The 18189-nt window shown below is 44.6% G+C and overlaps 1 protein-coding gene across 1 annotated transcript in view; it reads right to left on the reverse strand.

Annotated features, from left to right (window-relative positions):
- Positions 1 to 18189, reverse strand: part of LOC138468137 (spermatogenesis-associated protein 7-like) — a 1832011-nt gene that overhangs the window by 1413445 nt on the left and 400377 nt on the right. The window contains exon 2 of the mRNA XM_069608567.1: positions 1559 to 1633. Coding sequence (XP_069464668.1) covers positions 1559 to 1633 — 75 coding nt within the window. The remainder of the gene's footprint in view (positions 1 to 1558; positions 1634 to 18189) is intronic.

The following is an 18189-nucleotide window of genomic DNA, read 5'->3' on the forward strand; positions in this document are numbered from 1 at the left end:
ATTGTGAAACCTTCAAACATTTGTAACGTGCAGCAGAAAACATACTCGAATACATGGCTTAGCTAGACATCACAATTATATATGCACTTAAATAATAATGTATCTATAGTCCATGACATCGATACGGTCAGTGTTGCATGTCACCCCTCCTGAAAGCATGGTAGATCCCAGGACTTGTGCCTGCGTCACATGGGTGTAACCATGTGACCCACTTAATAAAAGGGACAAGCTGTTTCTGGCTCATCAGTCTAACAAAAAGCTGACTCCGGCGTGTTACCTGGGAGCACCATGCTGGTGCCACGTCGCGTGCAGCAGGCCCACTGGCGGGGCTCTGCACGTGGATGGTGCCCCTGCTGGGCAACACCGTCCCCTTGATACGTCTGCCATGTGAACACAGCTGTTGGAGCAACCCTGGCCTGTGTGCCCTCAGAGCCGGGGCTGCATTGTGGTGGGTGCTCCCACTCATGGTGTCTCGCTGTGGTGCCCCGGAGCATGCAGGGTGTCCCCTGCTGAATGTCCGCTGGGTGAACGCAGCCCAAAGGTTTATGTCGGGTGATCCCGACATTTGCGTGGCCTGCTCTGGTGCTCTGGGAGCGGGCCACAACAGTCAGGTCACTCTTTGATACACAGGTATCATTGCCAAAAATGCTTTTCGTGAGGGGGACTAAGAAAGCAGAAAAACAAGGTCACTCAGAAGCTCAAATTGGGGAGATACTTGGGGCGGTTCTCTTTTTAGGACTCAAAGCTGGTGAGTGGCCATGTATGTGTCTGGTTTTTAATGATATGCATGCTGACATCAGGCAGCGTCTATTTTCATAAACTCTTGCTATTCTGCAATGTCTTTCCTAGATGGAGCTGGGGCACAGAGCGGCAAATCCCCTCTGCATCTTTCCCTGCTCTGCGTCCATTTCTATGTTCATAGTTCCAGAGAGGCATGAATCCCCTTGCATTCTGACTGTTGGTTACAAATGTACAGCTGCAGAGATTCTTTGTAGAGCTGGCCACAAAGCACATACATGGCAGCCGGCATTACTGCCGGTTGGGCACAGGAACCTGGGACCGCCTGCAATTCAAATCCCATGGCGCTGGCAGTGGGCACACAGCACATCCTCTCTCTGGGATTGCCGCCCCACTTGAGATGAAGCCATATGTGTTTTCGGAACAGCCAGCACATGATGCAACTGTCTCTAAAAGTGCTTCACAGTTCGAAAACATGAAAAACAACTAACAAAAGAAAAAAATGAAAAACAAAACCGAAAAAATAGGAGACCTCACATTATACAAGGTGATACGGTTCTATCACTCAGACTACCCTCCTAACACTAAAAAAGTCAATTTTGCTTCTACAAACGTTGTGTGAAAGGAACTTGATTCATATTTCTAGACATGCGGCTTCTGAATCTTGCAATGCTTGAAGTATTTCGGGAGCTCTAATATACATGTTGCTTCTTTGCACATTGCCAAAACGTATTGTTTTACAAATGAATAATCACATTCAGAATTAGGACTGGGAGTGGCCATCGGCATTTCTGATTACTGTGTCATGGTTAATACTTACGGCTACTTTTGAGACTCATGTGACCTCGAAAAGGCCCCATCATTGAATACTTGGGGATCATAGCCGACTGTGACCCTAAAAGAAATAAGAAACACACATTGTAAGATTTGTTTGATGGGGAAAGAAGGTTTTAACTAGTGGCCAATGGAAGCGATGCAGAACATTGAAGTAGTTTCTGCTATGTTTTTTATGTTGTTGGGTTTCATGGCTTATTAGCACTTTTGGGTCTTGGGATAGCTTAGTAAGCACCGAGGAGCAGTGGAAGCCTGCTTTGCTGTTATATTGATTCATACGGATCATAAGGAAATATTCTGTGTGTGCATGTAAACCTCCAGGTGTTTTTGAGCTGAAGTACTTCGGGCACGGCTTAGGTGTATCCTGATGTAGACACACATTTGGAATAGCGTGTTGATGTCTGCTAGGGTAATCTTCAATGTTCTGTTCCTGGGAGTCCTGTCAGGTCATCTGCGAGTTAGTGTTTTGTTTGGGCGTGGTTGTGTGTGTTGTGCCCTGAGTTGGTATATGCAATGGGTCTGTACTTGCGTGGCTCTGAGTGTTGTGCTTAGTGTTGGTCGCATGATATGATATGATATGATTGGTTATTTATAACGTGCTTAATACCCAGAGGTTTCTAAGCGTGGACCCAGGGATCGAACCTGTGTTGCTCTGTGTCGTCTTGCTTCCAAGGCGAGCATGTTGCTGCTGAACTACCCCCCTGAGACTAAGTGCCGAGGGGAGAAGCTATGCCAAGTATGATGGGAGCTCAGCAAGTTGCCAGGGTGCAGATTAGGTGGAACACATCAAACAGGAGCATAACATAGGTTATAACCAGCCCTACAAATAAGGGGTGTATCGGCCACTTTTACTCTCTATAAATTGACAAATACTCCCAAAAAATAAAAATTGGGAGTAAAAATGCTCCCAACAAAAAACAGGAAAAAGACCTGTTTAATTTTGCGCCCCTGCTTTCACTCTCACAGCTTCATGGATATGTTTGGACCAGTAGTACACATACTGCCACAGGAATACATTATTATTTTAACTGCCTGATTGGGAGAAGTAACATGTATTTTTTGATGTGCCTGAATAACTCGGTTCAAAGAAAAGAAAACTACTAAAAAATTTCCGCTTTTCAGTGAAACCCTATTTTAACTTGCTTCTAAAATACTCTCAGTGGGAACTGGACTCACATTTGTACTCCCTAAAAAATAATTTTACTGCCAACGTTAAAAAATAGCAAGTAAAATACTCCCACTTCCAAATCTTATCTGGAGCACCGGTTATAACCAAAGAGTAGATGCTAACGAGGGGTGGGGTGAGGGGACATGTGAGGAACACATGGTGCAATATAATCATCGAGCAACATATCCATCACCCTAGGCAACACACAAGGAGGCATAGTGAAGCATGTGCCCAGCTAACCCTTCCTTTCCCAAAGCATGCAAATTGCAATCTAAAGAAACACACTGCACTGGCATCTGTATATAGTCTAAGGTAGACACACTTACAAATATGGTCTAACGCTTCTCAACACGGCAGAAAACTAAACTCTCCAAGGTGCCTGGCATGCAGGAACAAGGAAATGGAATCTACAATACAAATACACCAAGAGTCCACAAATGTGGGGAGGAACAATATACTTAGCATCGGTCACCATTTGTCAGGCAGAACAGTTAGAAATCATCTTAACAATACTCTGCCGTTACAATGTTTGTCCAATTGCAGTAAGAAAATGAGAATGCAATCCCCAATATGAGGCCTGCTTGTATGAGATATAATCGGTATGCTCATCCGGGCTGCATACTGTTCAATGCAGGGTTTCATTACAACAATATGGCTCTTGCATAGCTTGCGCCATTGTGCATGTTGCCCCAACACGAACTTACTGTGCACGAAATATATTTTACAAGTACAACAATACAGAGTAAGTGCAGAATTACAGCGGATGTGCAGTGCAATTATACTGAATTTCACTAGCTCTCTGACGCGTTGCTTAAGTGACCCCTACACCATTTTCCTGCAGGACAAGTGAGTCCAAGTGTATCCAAACGTTGCCTTCCATCACTACAAACCTGTGAGGGTAAGAGGATTTTGCAAAATCACATATAAATCCTTCACGCAGCAAATGTAGTAAAATATTGAATCGGACAGAGGATTAAACAAGGCGTTAAATGTATAACTTGGACCAAATTCACCATTTAAATGCACAGTTTTATGTGGTACTGTATGTAACTAATGTACTGATATCAATTAGTTTGCAATACAAAAATACTTATAAAGTGCACAAACTGCTCTAAAATACAAAACGCTGAGGCAAATAACAAGACTCAGTAATTAAGTAAGTAAGTGCACTAGAAAATGTAAGAATGCTCCTAAATATGACATTATCCCAAGAACAATCACTTCAACATGTGTTATTTTATGCTGCCTAGTTCTTATATGTTGTTATGCCACATCTGCAGCTTTGTTTCTTCAAAATATTGATATCCTAATTGGAGGCTGGGTTTACTGCTAACTTCTCTCAATAAATGAACATAGTTCTTGTGGAGCCTGTTTTATTTTCTTATTTATTGCTGCCACTGGAACAGCTGAAATTGAGCTCACGAGAGCAGACCCAGAGGTAGCAGAGGGGGAGCCAAGGGTCGCAGCTGTGACCTCTGGCGACCACCAAATGACCTCCATGGGAGGAGGTGGCGGACGTTGGTCTCAACTCACTACCCTAAGATAAGGGTAGATTTTTTTTTTTTTTTGTTTATTAACCTGTTAGGGTTTTTTACAAAACTGCGTTGTGGTAAACTGTGTTTGTACTACTTTTAAAGGTTGTAAATTGACCCTGGACTCACGACACCACTCTCGAGTTTCCTTGAAGGTCTCTTACTGAGGTTGCAGGCAGTGAGCCAATGTCACTGGCTTTTGCCAGAGCTACTTCGAGAAATTTAGCTGCCGCTCTGGACCATCTAGTGGAGTCGCCTGCAATTAAACAGAACCATATTGTCTCTTCGTCGAGTGTGAACGGGCACATGATGAGTGGTGTCAAATAAGCCCTTCTTTCCTGCGCCAATCCAACACATGAAGTAAGTAGATGACGGACAGATTCTATTTGGTCAACTAGACCGCAGACCCGGCAGTAAGGAGAATTTGCCAGCGCTCTTTTGGCCAAAATTTCTCTCGATAAGGGTATATTTGATTTAGCCCTCCAATATTACAGTAGGTTGACAGAAATTGTTTGAGGCAAACATCACAAACTTGCCAAACTGCTTACATCAGAATAATAACCCCCCAGGTACAAAAATCTATAGTACCAAGTAGGCCCCAAACCCTTATTTAGCAACTAAATAATAGCAGTAAAACTATATACATGCCCATCACCCAGCCATAAATAAGAAACTGTCAACACCTAAAGACAGGGACGTTGTTTCACCAAAATGCCTGGGGTAGAGGAAGTGACATCACACGACCATTGAACTCTGATGACATCACAGAAAGTGATGTCGTTTGATCCCACCCTGACGTGATATCGAGGGTAGCGATGCAACACACCCCTTGACAAAACAGGAAGGGACATCACGTAGCATTGTTCCTAAGTGCACTATCAAAAATATAGTTACGATATCACTATAATGTGATATACATTTCATACAACAATGGATCGCCATATGTTTCGTTAAGATCAGTGTGTATAGGCCCATATTACCAAATTACTGTGAATACAAGCAGACGTCCATGGCAAAATAATGGTGTTTTATTATATAGCACTTAAGCTTAAGCGGTTTATATAGAAAAAATATACATACACTATCATCCAACCTGTGTTGATACTCATTTATCAACCTCAGAAGGATGAAAGGCTGACTTGAGGTGTTTAAGAACAGACTAATCAGTGACTCGCCCCCTGAAGTGCCTGAAATAAACCTTTAATGAGTCTAGAAATGATTGTACAGAATTCCAGAAAGACACATTTTTGGGTATTCCTATTCTTTCTTATTTAGGGTAATTGCTGAAAGTGTTAGACTTGTGGAACCCCTGTTCTTTTTTTTATTTTATTTTTTATTTTTTTAAGAGGCCTGAACAATAAAGCCAGCCACTCCAGAAGCAAAGAGCCGCATGGTTCTGGCCACAGCCCAGGAGCTTGCATTAAAAAAAGCAAGGGAGAGCACAGGGGTAGCAAGGGAGACCTCAGGGGTAGCAGTTGCGACCCATGGTGACCCCTAAATGACATCCCTGCCTAAAGCAGGAACTTGATGAAGAAGACTGGAGCAGCATGTGAAAAGTTGGACTCAATGTTTAATGAGCATACCTCCAGCAAACAACAAACTACGTGATAAAGTACATGTATGCCACAAGGATACTCTAAGCAACTGATGCAGAGTATTATACTCTTTAAATTTCCTGTCAATCACATCATACCCTGGTTGTTATGTTCTTTTCTTCTAATTTCAAGTACTCTGCCATTTTTGGCATATTATTCATTTAATCATTTTTCTTTAATCACTTTTTTACATATCTGCAGTTTTCTTTCTCCATTCAGTCCATCTAAAAAACGAGACAATTATGCAATCCTTTACTAGTCTACGGATGCACAAATGAAGAAATAAATGCAGACTACAATTTGAAGTCAGGTTACTTCCAAGGAATATATTAGGGCAGAGAGCATTGGGGAAGAGAGTCATTCAATAAATCTTCCCAAAGAATGGATATGAACGTAGAGCAATAGTCGGCGTGACAGATGATGAAATCAGGGCTCGGTAGGACCTACAGAACAACATATTGGATGTCATTTTGTAAAAAATGCAATTGCATGCAGGGGACCACCAATTCTTGCACTTACATATTCATGGTCCCATGCATGCAATGTTCAACACTCACAAAGCACAGTGTAATTGTGAAGAGTAAGAGTGTAATTGTGAAGTGTAACCGAAGCAGTGGAGACACGTCCATAGTAGTCACTAGGGCAACACCCCTCCTGCCCACACACCCACGCCACCCATAAATGTTCAGAATCATCCAGGACCTGCAAATAAAAAAAGCAAAATAAAAAATACAAATGTAAAAAAAGAAATGCATTTGCATCATGGAGCGCGTGATTTCAACTCACTCCATAATAATGCAAAGATTGGTGTTGTTCCTTATGCCCACCACAGCACTTTTACATGGGTGAAGGCCAAAGGACAAAGCACCCATGCTTTCACCCATGTAGAGCATGAAAAGATCTGTGAAAGGCATTGGGACACCACGGGTGACGTCAGCCATTCAAGATTTCTCGGTTCCTTGTCTTTACAGCGACATCCTAAATAACGACATACTTTTAAAATGACACCTGAATAACAATTTTTTATTTTTTTATTTGGGGGTTCCCCTCAAAGCCCCCTGTTTCTACTGCCTTTTTACCCACCTCCCAACTATCCCACCGCCTTTAATCCCTTACCCCACCCCCATATATACTTTTACTAAGAAATTCGACTTTTTGTCGTTATTTAGGTGTCATTAAAAAAGTGTGGCGTTATTTCTTTTCCGTTATAAACACTGCATACCGATTTCTCAGCACTGGGGCCGTCCCTCTATCTGTCTGTATCAGTCCAGGGGCGGGGACGGACTGCTGACCCTGGCCTCTGCCTCATAGAGGAACCGGCAGGCGGAGGGGTGAAGGGCATCTCCTACCCTCTTCCAACAATGTAATCATGTTGGAGGAATAGGGAGAAAGCCCGGGCCTTCCATAGAAGGTGACCACCATGGCCCGTTCTCAGATAAGTGTTGTGTCTGTTTGTGTGTGTGTGTGTGTGTGTGTGAGAGAGAGAGAGAGAGAGCAAAATATGTTATTTTTAATGTGTGCGTGCATGACTGTATTTGCGTGAATGAAGTGTTCTGGTGAGTGTGGTGTATGATTGAGAGAGAGGCTGTATGGGTCCGTGTAAAATAATAAAAGTGGCATTCCATGATGGAAAGGCACTTTTATTATATTACACGAGGCTTGCAATCAGGCCTAGTAGGTGTGTGTCTGTGTAAATGTTGGATATGAATGAGAGAGAGGATGTATGGGTGCGTGACATTTGTGATGTCGTCTTTGATGTCCTGGGTGTTAGTATTAGCAGTGCACAGTGTTGGCGTAAGTTATGGTTGCTTAGCTTACCATAACCATAGCTCTCAACTCACACGCTTTTGGCGGGTGTCACCCGCCTTGTAAACAGCTGACTCACCCGCCAAGCCTCCAGCACGCCCATTCATTTCAATGGGCCTCTCACCCGCCAAAAACAAAATCGGGTGTTTTCACCCGCCTTTGTGATACAAATGGTTGAGAGCTATGCATTAACTGGCGAATTTCGAAAGTTTTTCGGTTTTACTTGTAACCATAACGTCCCGTTAACGTAGTTTTTTTAATTGAATTGCATAGGTTTTTATTAGTACAACTTAACCATAACATCCCTTGAACAAAGTTTTTTCATTGATTTATATATATGAGCGTGTCGATCTGTGCGAGTGAAGTGTTCTGGTGGGTGTCATGTGCATGATTGAGAATGGCTTTATGGGTACATCACGACTTGTGTGCAGGTGCATGTGTATATGAATGTGTGTGAATGTGCGCATACACCCTGGGCACCCCCCTCAGCGCCTTACATGCACTCTTACTCACATTGAGTGTCTACGTGTGAGGTGTTGGTGGGCCCAGGGGGAGCCATGTCATTTTTGAATGGGCATCTCACAAGCACACAATTGTTAATGGGTGTCTGCGATGTGCTCTGTCATGGCATTATTTACTGGGCATAAGTGCCCAGTAAAAAATGCCATGGCTATCCTCTGCGACTCCAGTGGCTTGCACACGTAACCTGCCCCCTACGCCCCTCAGCGCCTTACACACACATAATCACATTCATATTGAATGTGATTATGTGTGACTGTGGGGTGCCGGCACACTAGGGGGCATGTATGACATTTATTACTGTGCACGTATGATAAAGCAAGCATTATAAGTGTTATTAAGGTGGCTGGACTGGCATTTTAGTGCATCTAGCCTAACTATTTCTTACTGTCGCATGACATTTTGTTTTGGGCATCTTTGATAAAGCAAGCATGATAAGACTTATGGCATGGCTAGACTGGCATTTTGGTGCAGCTAGTCTATCTCTTTCTTGCCATGGCATGACATGTTGTATTGGTCATTCTTTGGTAAAGTGATATTACATGGCTGGACTGGCATTTTGGTGCAAACAATCAATCCATTTATTTATTTTTTTAATTTATTTAATTTATTTTGAAAGCGCCTTAGCCTGCAGGCATCATGGTGACATTTACACACGGACAATTCAGGAGGGACAAGACAAATAGGTCAGGAGTCGGTGAGTGGTTTTAATCAAACAAAAGTGTTTTCAGTTTCTTCAGTATGCAGCCCTGCAGGAAGAGCATTCCAGGCCTAGGCGACTATGAGAGGAAAAGATCTACCATTGCCTCTGATTCTTTTCACTCGAGGAACGGCGGGCAGGTGTTCTGTGCTGGATCGCAAGTTTCTGCAGGTTTTATGCCACGTCACTAACTCTTTTAAGTTTCCCGGGGTATTACCATATCCGCATTTGTACTCACTCTCACCGAGACATGGTTCACAGCCAGCTCTGTCACAAGTTTTGACACTCTCCACCCTGAGGTCTACAAGATCCTCTCTGAGCCCAGAACCAAATGGCCCGGAGATCGGAGGTGGAGTGGCCCTGATTTTAACAGAGTGGGTCCCTGCTTCTGTCACTTCTACCCAGGCCTACTCCTTCTTCGAATGCCTGGTATGAAGGCTCTCTATCTCTTCTGGCCTCTCTCTGACTGTGGCCACCATCTAAAGACCACCTGGCCAGTTTGCCCTCTTCCACTCAGAATGGGCTGACCTCTCTTTTTATCTCCTTGCCTCAACCTCTCAACTTCTCCTCTGAGACCTTAACATCCACCTGGACGCTTCTAATCCCTCCCCTGGGCTCTTCCGCAACCTTTGCCACTCTCTCTCCCTTTCAATTGTACCCTCTGCTCCGACACACTCTGCTGGACACAACTTGGATGTTATCATCTCAGACATCCCCCTCTCTAGCCCTCTCACCACCTGTCTGTCTTCGACTGACACTTTCTGCTCTCCTCTCACCTAAAGGTTCCTGTCCCCAAAGCAAAGCCTACCCCAGCACTGCCACCCTCCTTCTCAGTCATTCATCCCATGAAGCTGGTAAACAATGTGTCTCGTGAGCGCAGCGTACCTGGTCTTCCTGGAGTATGCTGTGGAGTGGTAGCCAGTCCCATCACAAAGCGCTGACGAGATGTACTTGTAGAGCGGGGTGCCAACCCAGAGTCTCCCTGGTTGGAACAGGAAGACCCTGGCTTAGTTCTCATTGTCACAGGACGACACTTCCCTGATTCACGTGGCATTGGAACAGTGCAGGCACCGATAGGGAAGGCCTAGCTGGATTCAATTGCCAATTGATGATTGTGCAGTGTGATCCATAAGGCTGTCGCAATGCATGTCCTCAGGATACTGTATACTGGGCGGAAGCACAAGGCAGAGGCAAGGCAAGAAAAGGACAAGAATCGAGAAAAAGGAATTAAGGAAGAAGTCAAGGCGGGGGCCCAGGCCAACAGGTGTTACAAGGAGGCTGAACCCCAAGATCAAGGCAGGACCCAGGGGGATAACAGTAACCCAAAAGCAAAAAGAATAGGTAAAGGTAGGCAGGAAGGAAGCGAGAGCCTCAGAGGGGATCTCGACGACAGGTAGAAGCCCAAGGGTCAATGGATACAGGAACCAACAGGTACCAGACAAGGACGCAGCTTGTGAACAAACCGCATTGAGACACGATTCTTGGTTACCAAAGGTGACCAGATCAGCTCTGGGACCAGGACAAGGCTTGAACCACAAGTGGAAGCTGCTGCAGGACCAGGAGGATCACGCATGCACAGAGAGACGAGCACGGATGTCCGCGCATGGTGGCACCCAATGAACCAACAACCAGAGTTGAGAGCCCATAAGAGAGGCTCCATCAGGGGTACATCCTCCAAACTGGAAGATGTGGAATTTTCCGCACTCTCCCCCGCAACACGGTAAGTGGCATAAAAGAAGCAAATGTCAGTGGACGCTTTTGCCTCTACTTTCTCTGATCCGCCTTCTCCTCTAGCTGACTCACACCCTGACACAGCCCTCTCTAACCAGCATCTTTCTATCTCCAACACTCTGGATATCCTTGCCCCTGTCGTGAGAATACGTCTGAAGCCTACCTCCAAGTGCAACTCTTGGTATGATTCCGACCACACAGCCCTGAAACGCAAGTGCAGGGTGGCTGACAGGAAGTGGAGGACTTCGGATGCATCCTCTGACAAACTGGCCTGCTGCCTTCTCTAAAGGAAATACAGACTTTCTGTCCTCTCCAGGAAGAGGGATCTCAGCGGCCTCTAACAACTCAGACAAACTCTTTCAAATCTACAAGGAGCTGGCCAACCCTACTGCAGTCTCCACCTCTCCTTTTCTCTCCCAGGACCTATATATGGCTCTGGTCTCTCATTTCACCACTAAAACTCAGGTCATCTTGTCCTTGCTTTCCTCTTCCTCTCCCTCTACCTCTCTCAGGCCCCATTTGGCCGACTCTCCCTCGCCTCTTGTTTTTTTCTCCTTCTCTCTAACAACACTCGATGATGTTTCTAGACAAGTTCGATCTCTGAAAATGTCGTCCAAACAGGTGCTCCCCTGCTCTTCCAGATCCATCAAGGACTACATTGTCACTCTCGGTCCAACCTTGGCCAATTTCTGAAATCACTCTTTTGCCACTGGATCTTTCCCCTCTCTCCACAGGCACTCCCTTGCGTACCCCCTCCTAAAAAAGCCTTCTGCCGATCCTACTTGTCCGGCAAACTATTGCCCAATTTCTATCACTCCTTTCCTTGACAAGCTCCTTGAAAAGCTGGCCTTCTCCCAGCTCACTTTCCACACTGAATCTGTTGGTTGTCTCCATGACCATCAGTCTGGCTTCAGAGCAGAAAGAGGCACGGAAACTGCTCTCCTGAACACCCATGAAGATCTGCTCTCTAATCTTGACTCCAGCTCTCCCTCTGCCCTCATCCTCCTTGACCTTTCCTCTGCTTTAAACACGGTCAATCATGCCACCCTGATCAACCGACTCCATGTGAACCTGGGCATCACGGATCAGGCCCGGGCTTGGCGGACCTCCTTCCTCTGGGACTGACCCTCCCAGGTCTAACTTGAGTCCTTTCTCTCCTCCACATCTCTCTCCACATGTAGTGTCCCCCAGAGCTCTATCTTTTCAACCTGGCTCTTCATCTTCAATGTCTATCTGGCCCCTTTGGCCCACTTGATCTCCACCTTCTCTTCTAACTTTCAGTGTTATGCAGATGACACTCAGCTCTACTTCTGCCTTCGCTCCTGCCTCGCTCATTCCTGACAGTCAATTCATGATTCAGAATTGGTGCACCTCCAATGATCTTTGCCTTAATGACAGTAAGACAAGATCCTTCTCATTGGGATCCCTGCTCCCTCTTTCCCTCTCTCACTTTGGCCACCCTCCTTGGCCCCTCAAGCCTCACCTTCCTGTGAGGCAAAAAACCTTGTGTCATCTTCGACCCACTCTCTCCTTCTCTCTCACATCACAGACCTTGCCAAAAAGGCCCACTTTCCGCTGAACCTCCTCAGAGCTATTCTACCTTTTCTGACCTTCCCCCAGAAGCCCACTGTCTCAAGAGCCTTGGTTCTATACAGGCTGGACTACTGCAACTGCCTTTTACTCAATTTGCCTACCTCTGCCCTTCGCCCCCTGCAACTAACCCAGAACAGGACTGCAAGACTTACCCTTGGCCTCAAGCCCAGGGACCGTATCTCTCCCGGCCTGAAATCTCTCTACTGGCTCTCGGTGGCTGCACGGATCAAGTTCAAGACCCTCTGCATCACCCACAATGCTTTCTGGGGACAGGGGCCCACACTACATCCAATTCTCGCTTCTGAAATACCTTCCTCCTAGAGCCCTTTGCTCAGCTACCTCCAACTCTCTGAGGCTCAGATGCTTCTCCAGGCAGAGAGTGGGGGTAGATCTCTTTCCTCTGCAGATGCCTCATTCTGGAACAGCTTCCCTGCTCCTCTCAAACCTGAGCCAGACTACCTGAAGTTTCCAAAGCAGCTAAAGACCCTCCTTTTCTCTTCTGACTTCTCTCTCTTGCTTCCTTGCTAACTTATCTGTCTGCTGTGCCGACTGTTTGATTGGTACCCTCAGAGTCTCACTGGGTACTAGGCTCTTCCATGAACAGTCTTCCTTGCACTGCCTTCTGGCCTACCACACACTTAGCGGCTGTAACTGCAACCCCTACAGCCCCCCGCCTCCTTGCACTTACCTAGAGCTGTGCTGCCTTGGCTGCCCTTACTCAGAGCCATGCAGCCTGATCACACTTCCCCCTGCCCTCTCCCTTGCACTTCTCCCTATCCCATTCCCCTGCACTTCTCATTTTCGCACTTGCATGATCCGAATGACATAAGGCCTAGCAGGATTGTTTGTTTTGTCTTCCCTCTGTCTTCCCACCCTTGTCGTGTGGCGCCTAGAAACACTTGTGCACAGGTGTCTTATAAATGCAATATCGTATCATATAATATAATTTGTGGTTCAGGGACAAGATTTTGAATTGAATCCTCTTTTCCACTGGTAGCCAATGCAGGTCTTTCCGGGAACTGGAAATGTGTTATTTTCGAAAGATGTTACATATTATCCTAACAGCATCTTTCTGAATGATCTGAGGTTTGTACACATTTCCCTTGCTAGCACCACTGAGAAGGGCGTTACAGTAGTCCAGGCGGGGCATTATGATGGCTTTGATGAGTATTTCACAGTTTTTCCGTGAGCCTAGTGGGTTGATATGGCACAGGACTTTAAGATGGTAATGGGAATTTTTTACAATGTTATTAAAGTGTGCATCAGCATTGAGCGATGCCTCCAGTACGGTGCTGAGTGTGTTGACTCTATCGACCACTTCAAAGCTTCACTATGCCTGATTAAGTTTGTCCCTATTGTTTTGGTACCAAAAATCATGATCTCGGTTTTTGAGCAGATAAGGCGCATCCAATTATTTACCATCCATTCCCTGATGGATATATAGATAGAATTAAGATTAGCCAAGTCTGTAGTATAGTCTCTGCACAGGTCCATTATGAGTTGGAAGTCATCGGCATAGTTAGTGAAACGAAAGCCCTTTGTTTCCAGTTGTTCACATAATGGTTTCATGTATGTTAAAAAGTGTTGGGGAAATTAAGCCCCTTGGGGGACTCTGTAGTGGATCGGAGCTGAACCAGAGCAGGCATTTCTCCAGCAGAATTTAGAGCTTCTTTCGCTCAGAAAAGATTTTACCCATCCAATGGTGTATTTAGAGCAGCTCCCCCAGTTGCCAGTGTTTCGAGCAGGCGTGAGTGGTCTAGCAGGTCAAAAGCTGCTGAGAGATCCAACAGGATCAGCAGCCCTGCCTTGCTCTCATCCATCCTTTCCAACAGTTGAGTATGCAAGTTGATCAGACCTCTTTGTTCCGTGATCGCTTCTAAAACCTGATTGTTTAGGGTGGAAAGCCGATGATGTATCTAGATGGGTCTGAAGTTGTGATGCAGCAACTTTATCCAAGATTTTTAGTAAGAAGGGTGTGTTAGTGATTGGCCTTCATTTCCTGAGTTCTTGAGGTTAAGTCCAGGGTTCTTTTTCAGTGGGTTACTGATACTTCTTTGATGGCTATTGGTACTTTCTTGTGCGCGAAAGAGGCATTGACAAGTCTTGCAAGAAAGGGGGCAAAAATGTTGCTATTAGAATAATTTTGGTAGGTATCAAATCTCCCATAGGATGCAGGTCTTAAATTGGATAGAATGTTTTTCATTTCTTCAGTAGAGGAAACTTTAAAGGAGAATTATGGGAGCACATTTTCCTTTTTTAGGATTTTCTGGGGATTCTGTTCAGGGGGTTTCAGTGCGTTTTTCTGGCAGTTTTGATTATTTTTGTGTGCCAGCAGCGCTTTATAATGGAAAGCTTTTTGAGCAGTTTCACAGTCTCCTTTCTCTGGGGCAGAAGAATGAGAGAGAGCTGATGGTTTTTCCCCATACTTGTTTACTTCATATAGTTTCCCAGTACTATTGCTTGCATTTTCCATTTGTTCATTGGAAAAATGTTTTTTAGTGTCTAAGATTTTGCTTTAGTATTTTGTTTCCAGAGATTTCCAGCTTTGCATGTTTTCTGTTGTTTTATCTTTGGCCCATGCTCTTTCAGCCTGCTTTTTGCTTTTTTTTAGGATGTTTAGTTCTGCAGTAAACCAGTTTTGCTGGTTTGGGTAGTCGCATGCTCTCTTTGCTCTGAGAGGGGCACTTTTATCAAGTAGTGTAGATATTTAGATACACAGTTTATATATTTCTGCCAATTTACAAGGATGGTCTTGATCTGTTGATGCAGCCATGATGGATCGAAGCCAGCTTTCTAAATCTGCAGTGTTGGGTTTATTAAAGTTTCTATTTAGGATTTTTATGGGGGCATCATGAAAGGGAGAGGTTATTCCTGGTAGCTTTAGTATGCAATCTATAGTAGAGTGGTCAGAACAGATGCATGCTTTGATTTCTATATGGCTGATAATAATATTACGTATCATTACCCAGTCTAGGACATGCCCTTTTATGTGAGTGGGTTCTCGGTTTTCCATTTGGATACCCATGTTAGAGAGCTGTTGCTCTAACTCAATGGCATCTTTATACTTAGTATCCCCCTTTCATCAGTTTAGGTCTCCCAGAAAGACTATGGCGATATTGGGTCTGTTGAGAGGGTTCAGGAGATGGGTTATGTCTTCGTTGAAGGAGGGCATATCGCTGCGGGGGCAATGGACTAGAATGAAGTTAACGCAGTTGTTATTAGTGGGGATCATTTTGACGTGAATGATTTCTCGCCCTGTCCATTCAATGCTTGATACAAAGTGTAAAAACTCTTTTTTATTGATGATTGCTGCTCCACCTTCCTGGCCCGTTAGCTGTTTTTTTCAGAAGATCTTATATTCCTGCGGGGTAATTAAGTCTATGCTTGGGCAATTTTCTTCTTGCACCCAAGTCTCGGTTACACACATATGTCTACTTTATCGTCAACAATATAGTCGTGTTTCTCGAGGGCGTGTTTGAGTAATGAACGGGTGTTAAGCAGTGATGTTTTTTGTTGTTCGGATGCGCCCTTCCATGGTCTTCCTTTATGCTCATAGGATCTGGTGTGGGGTTTTTATTAGTTGGCCCTTTGGTACTACATACTAGTTGGGAGGAGGCGTGTTTAAATATGCCATCTATATTGGCATTATTGCTTTATGTGGTCGAGGATGCAGACATTCTTTACAGAGAAGGGGCTATTTTAACATTAGTAATGTAGGAAGAGGACGTCAAGGGTTCATGGTTTTACTCAGCGATTGAGTGATCAGCCAGTTTTCGGTTGAATGGTGGTATTTGGGCGATCCTTCCCTCAAAGTTGGCATCAGCTCTCAGATTGTTGTTAGATTGGGAGGGGGTGTTTTCTTCTTTGCGATTGGATGAAAAGGCCAGAACTAGAGCTTCTCTCCACAGTTGTTGTGCTGCCAAAAGCGGGACATTTTCAGGGTGCAATCCCATTGTTGCGTTGGTGGTTATCGATATAGCAGAATAGGGAGGATTTACCTCGTATATCGGACAGCTATCCTCAGAGGCACGTGCATGTCTGCACCCAGACATGGACCAGCGCAGACTGGCCTAACGTGCTGGCGCCAACACACTCGACAATGAAATTAAGTAGCTTGAGTTTGCAACGAATTGTAGTTTTTGAAAACTACAAGTGTTCGCCACGTGACTGGTAGGAAGAATGAAACTGCAAGTCACAGCGATCACACAAACCAAAGTTTTTTGGACAGTAACAATAAATCGAATCTAGGTGGCAATTTAAACAAGTGCTTAGAAAGGGTTTCTGCAAATTATGATGTGCACATTTCAGTCCGCTTTTCAACAAAGTGATTAGGTAAATAATTGTGTTTGTTTACACGACACGTAACTGGATTCACTATCAACAGCCACAGTAATAGCACTAAGTGTTTCTGGGTATGAATTCACATTTTTTGCCTCAATTTCTAGTATTCTAATAAAGAGTACCACATTCAGCCAATCATACACAAATGGTGGTCTGAATGAGAGTGTCTGGGGACTGCTTTATAGGCGCAGATTGGTCAAATGCGCTGGCACTAATGTTGAAGGGGCCCCTGAGGGACCCTTGGATGTGAAAACAAGGCACAGTCACCACACATGAATAGATACGCCAGACGCAAGGTTCTGTTCCCAAAATCTAGGGTTTATTGCAATACAAAATAGTCCCAGTTGGTCAAGTGGTCACATGCCCCGCGACGTGTGTCTAACAGACCTCGGGGGACGCAAGAGAGAGTGAAATGTACATCAGTCACATATATACAAATGGAGCATCTTACAATCAGTAATGACACATTTGATGCCGCTCCCATTTCATTTCCCTTTGAATTAGAGGCGATGATTGACTATCGTGACAAATATGACACCTTAGACCGACATATTTAGTAACAGTTTGCAATCTCCAATTTTACAGACACCATTCTTTGTTTGCGAGAACACAGCCTTTCTGTTTTTCATGGGCAAGTTGCGCGTAGGAGACTGGCACATACCAGGCCTCACTACCTCTAAGTTTCAATTCTCGCTTTAGAAGTCAGCCCGCTCTCTGGGGCCTCACTGGGCTCAGAAAGGGGGGCCGTAAAGAAGATCATAATTCAACTCTTTAAATGCTAGTTTCGTACATTGCTATACTTCCAGGAGACTCGCTGGCATTTGTATATTGATTAAATGCCTTGCTCCCTGTCTTCAAGGATACGTGAGGGAGGGAATCGGGCATTCCTGTCTGGCTCTCCAGTATAATGTTTCAACATGTTTCTTAGCCTTGGACCATTGAAACAAAATAATATCTACAGCAAAGCAGTTTTACAAGAGGCAAAGTGGCAACGTTAGAGAGAGCAGAGAGAAAACAAAATGGCGATTCTGGTCATCTTAAAATGGCGTCACTCTAGTTAAACTAATAGCTACGTAATTACTAATGGCTGATGAATATATATTCTTACACTGCAAATGAGGCGGCTGGTCTTTGGCCAACCAATTATCATTCATTTCCGGACCCACAATGGGTGCTTAGTTTTTCTGGACTGACAAACCCTCCTCTTGGCCGTAAGCCAAACGTCTCATCCATACATTGCATTCTCCTCTGACCAAGTATTTGGATTAGATTCGGAATCTGATTCAAATTCGGACTCATGTACACTTGTTGTCTCCTCGTTCTTATTATCAATATCAATTGCCATGAATTCTTTAATGGTTTCAGACTCGTTACTATGGCGAGTGCTTGATTTGGTAATATTTTTACGTTTCATCATTTGTACACACTCTTCGCTGATTTCAGTACATATTATGGGGAGACAATGTATGCAACAACAACATGTCACGAATATTCCTAGGATTGCTACTACCATTGCAAATAGTTTCCATCCCCAGGATCAAAACACTTCCCAGAACCAAGAGCTTATGTTCAATTGCCAACCGCCTTCAGGGGGATGAAGATCGGAACTTAACACATGCAATTTTCTTATCG

This window comes from Ambystoma mexicanum, chromosome 4q (genome assembly GCF_040938575.1).
Source record: "Ambystoma mexicanum isolate Mex_15411 chromosome 4q, UKY_AmexF1_1, whole genome shotgun sequence".
NCBI lineage: Eukaryota > Metazoa > Chordata > Amphibia > Caudata > Ambystomatidae > Ambystoma > Ambystoma mexicanum.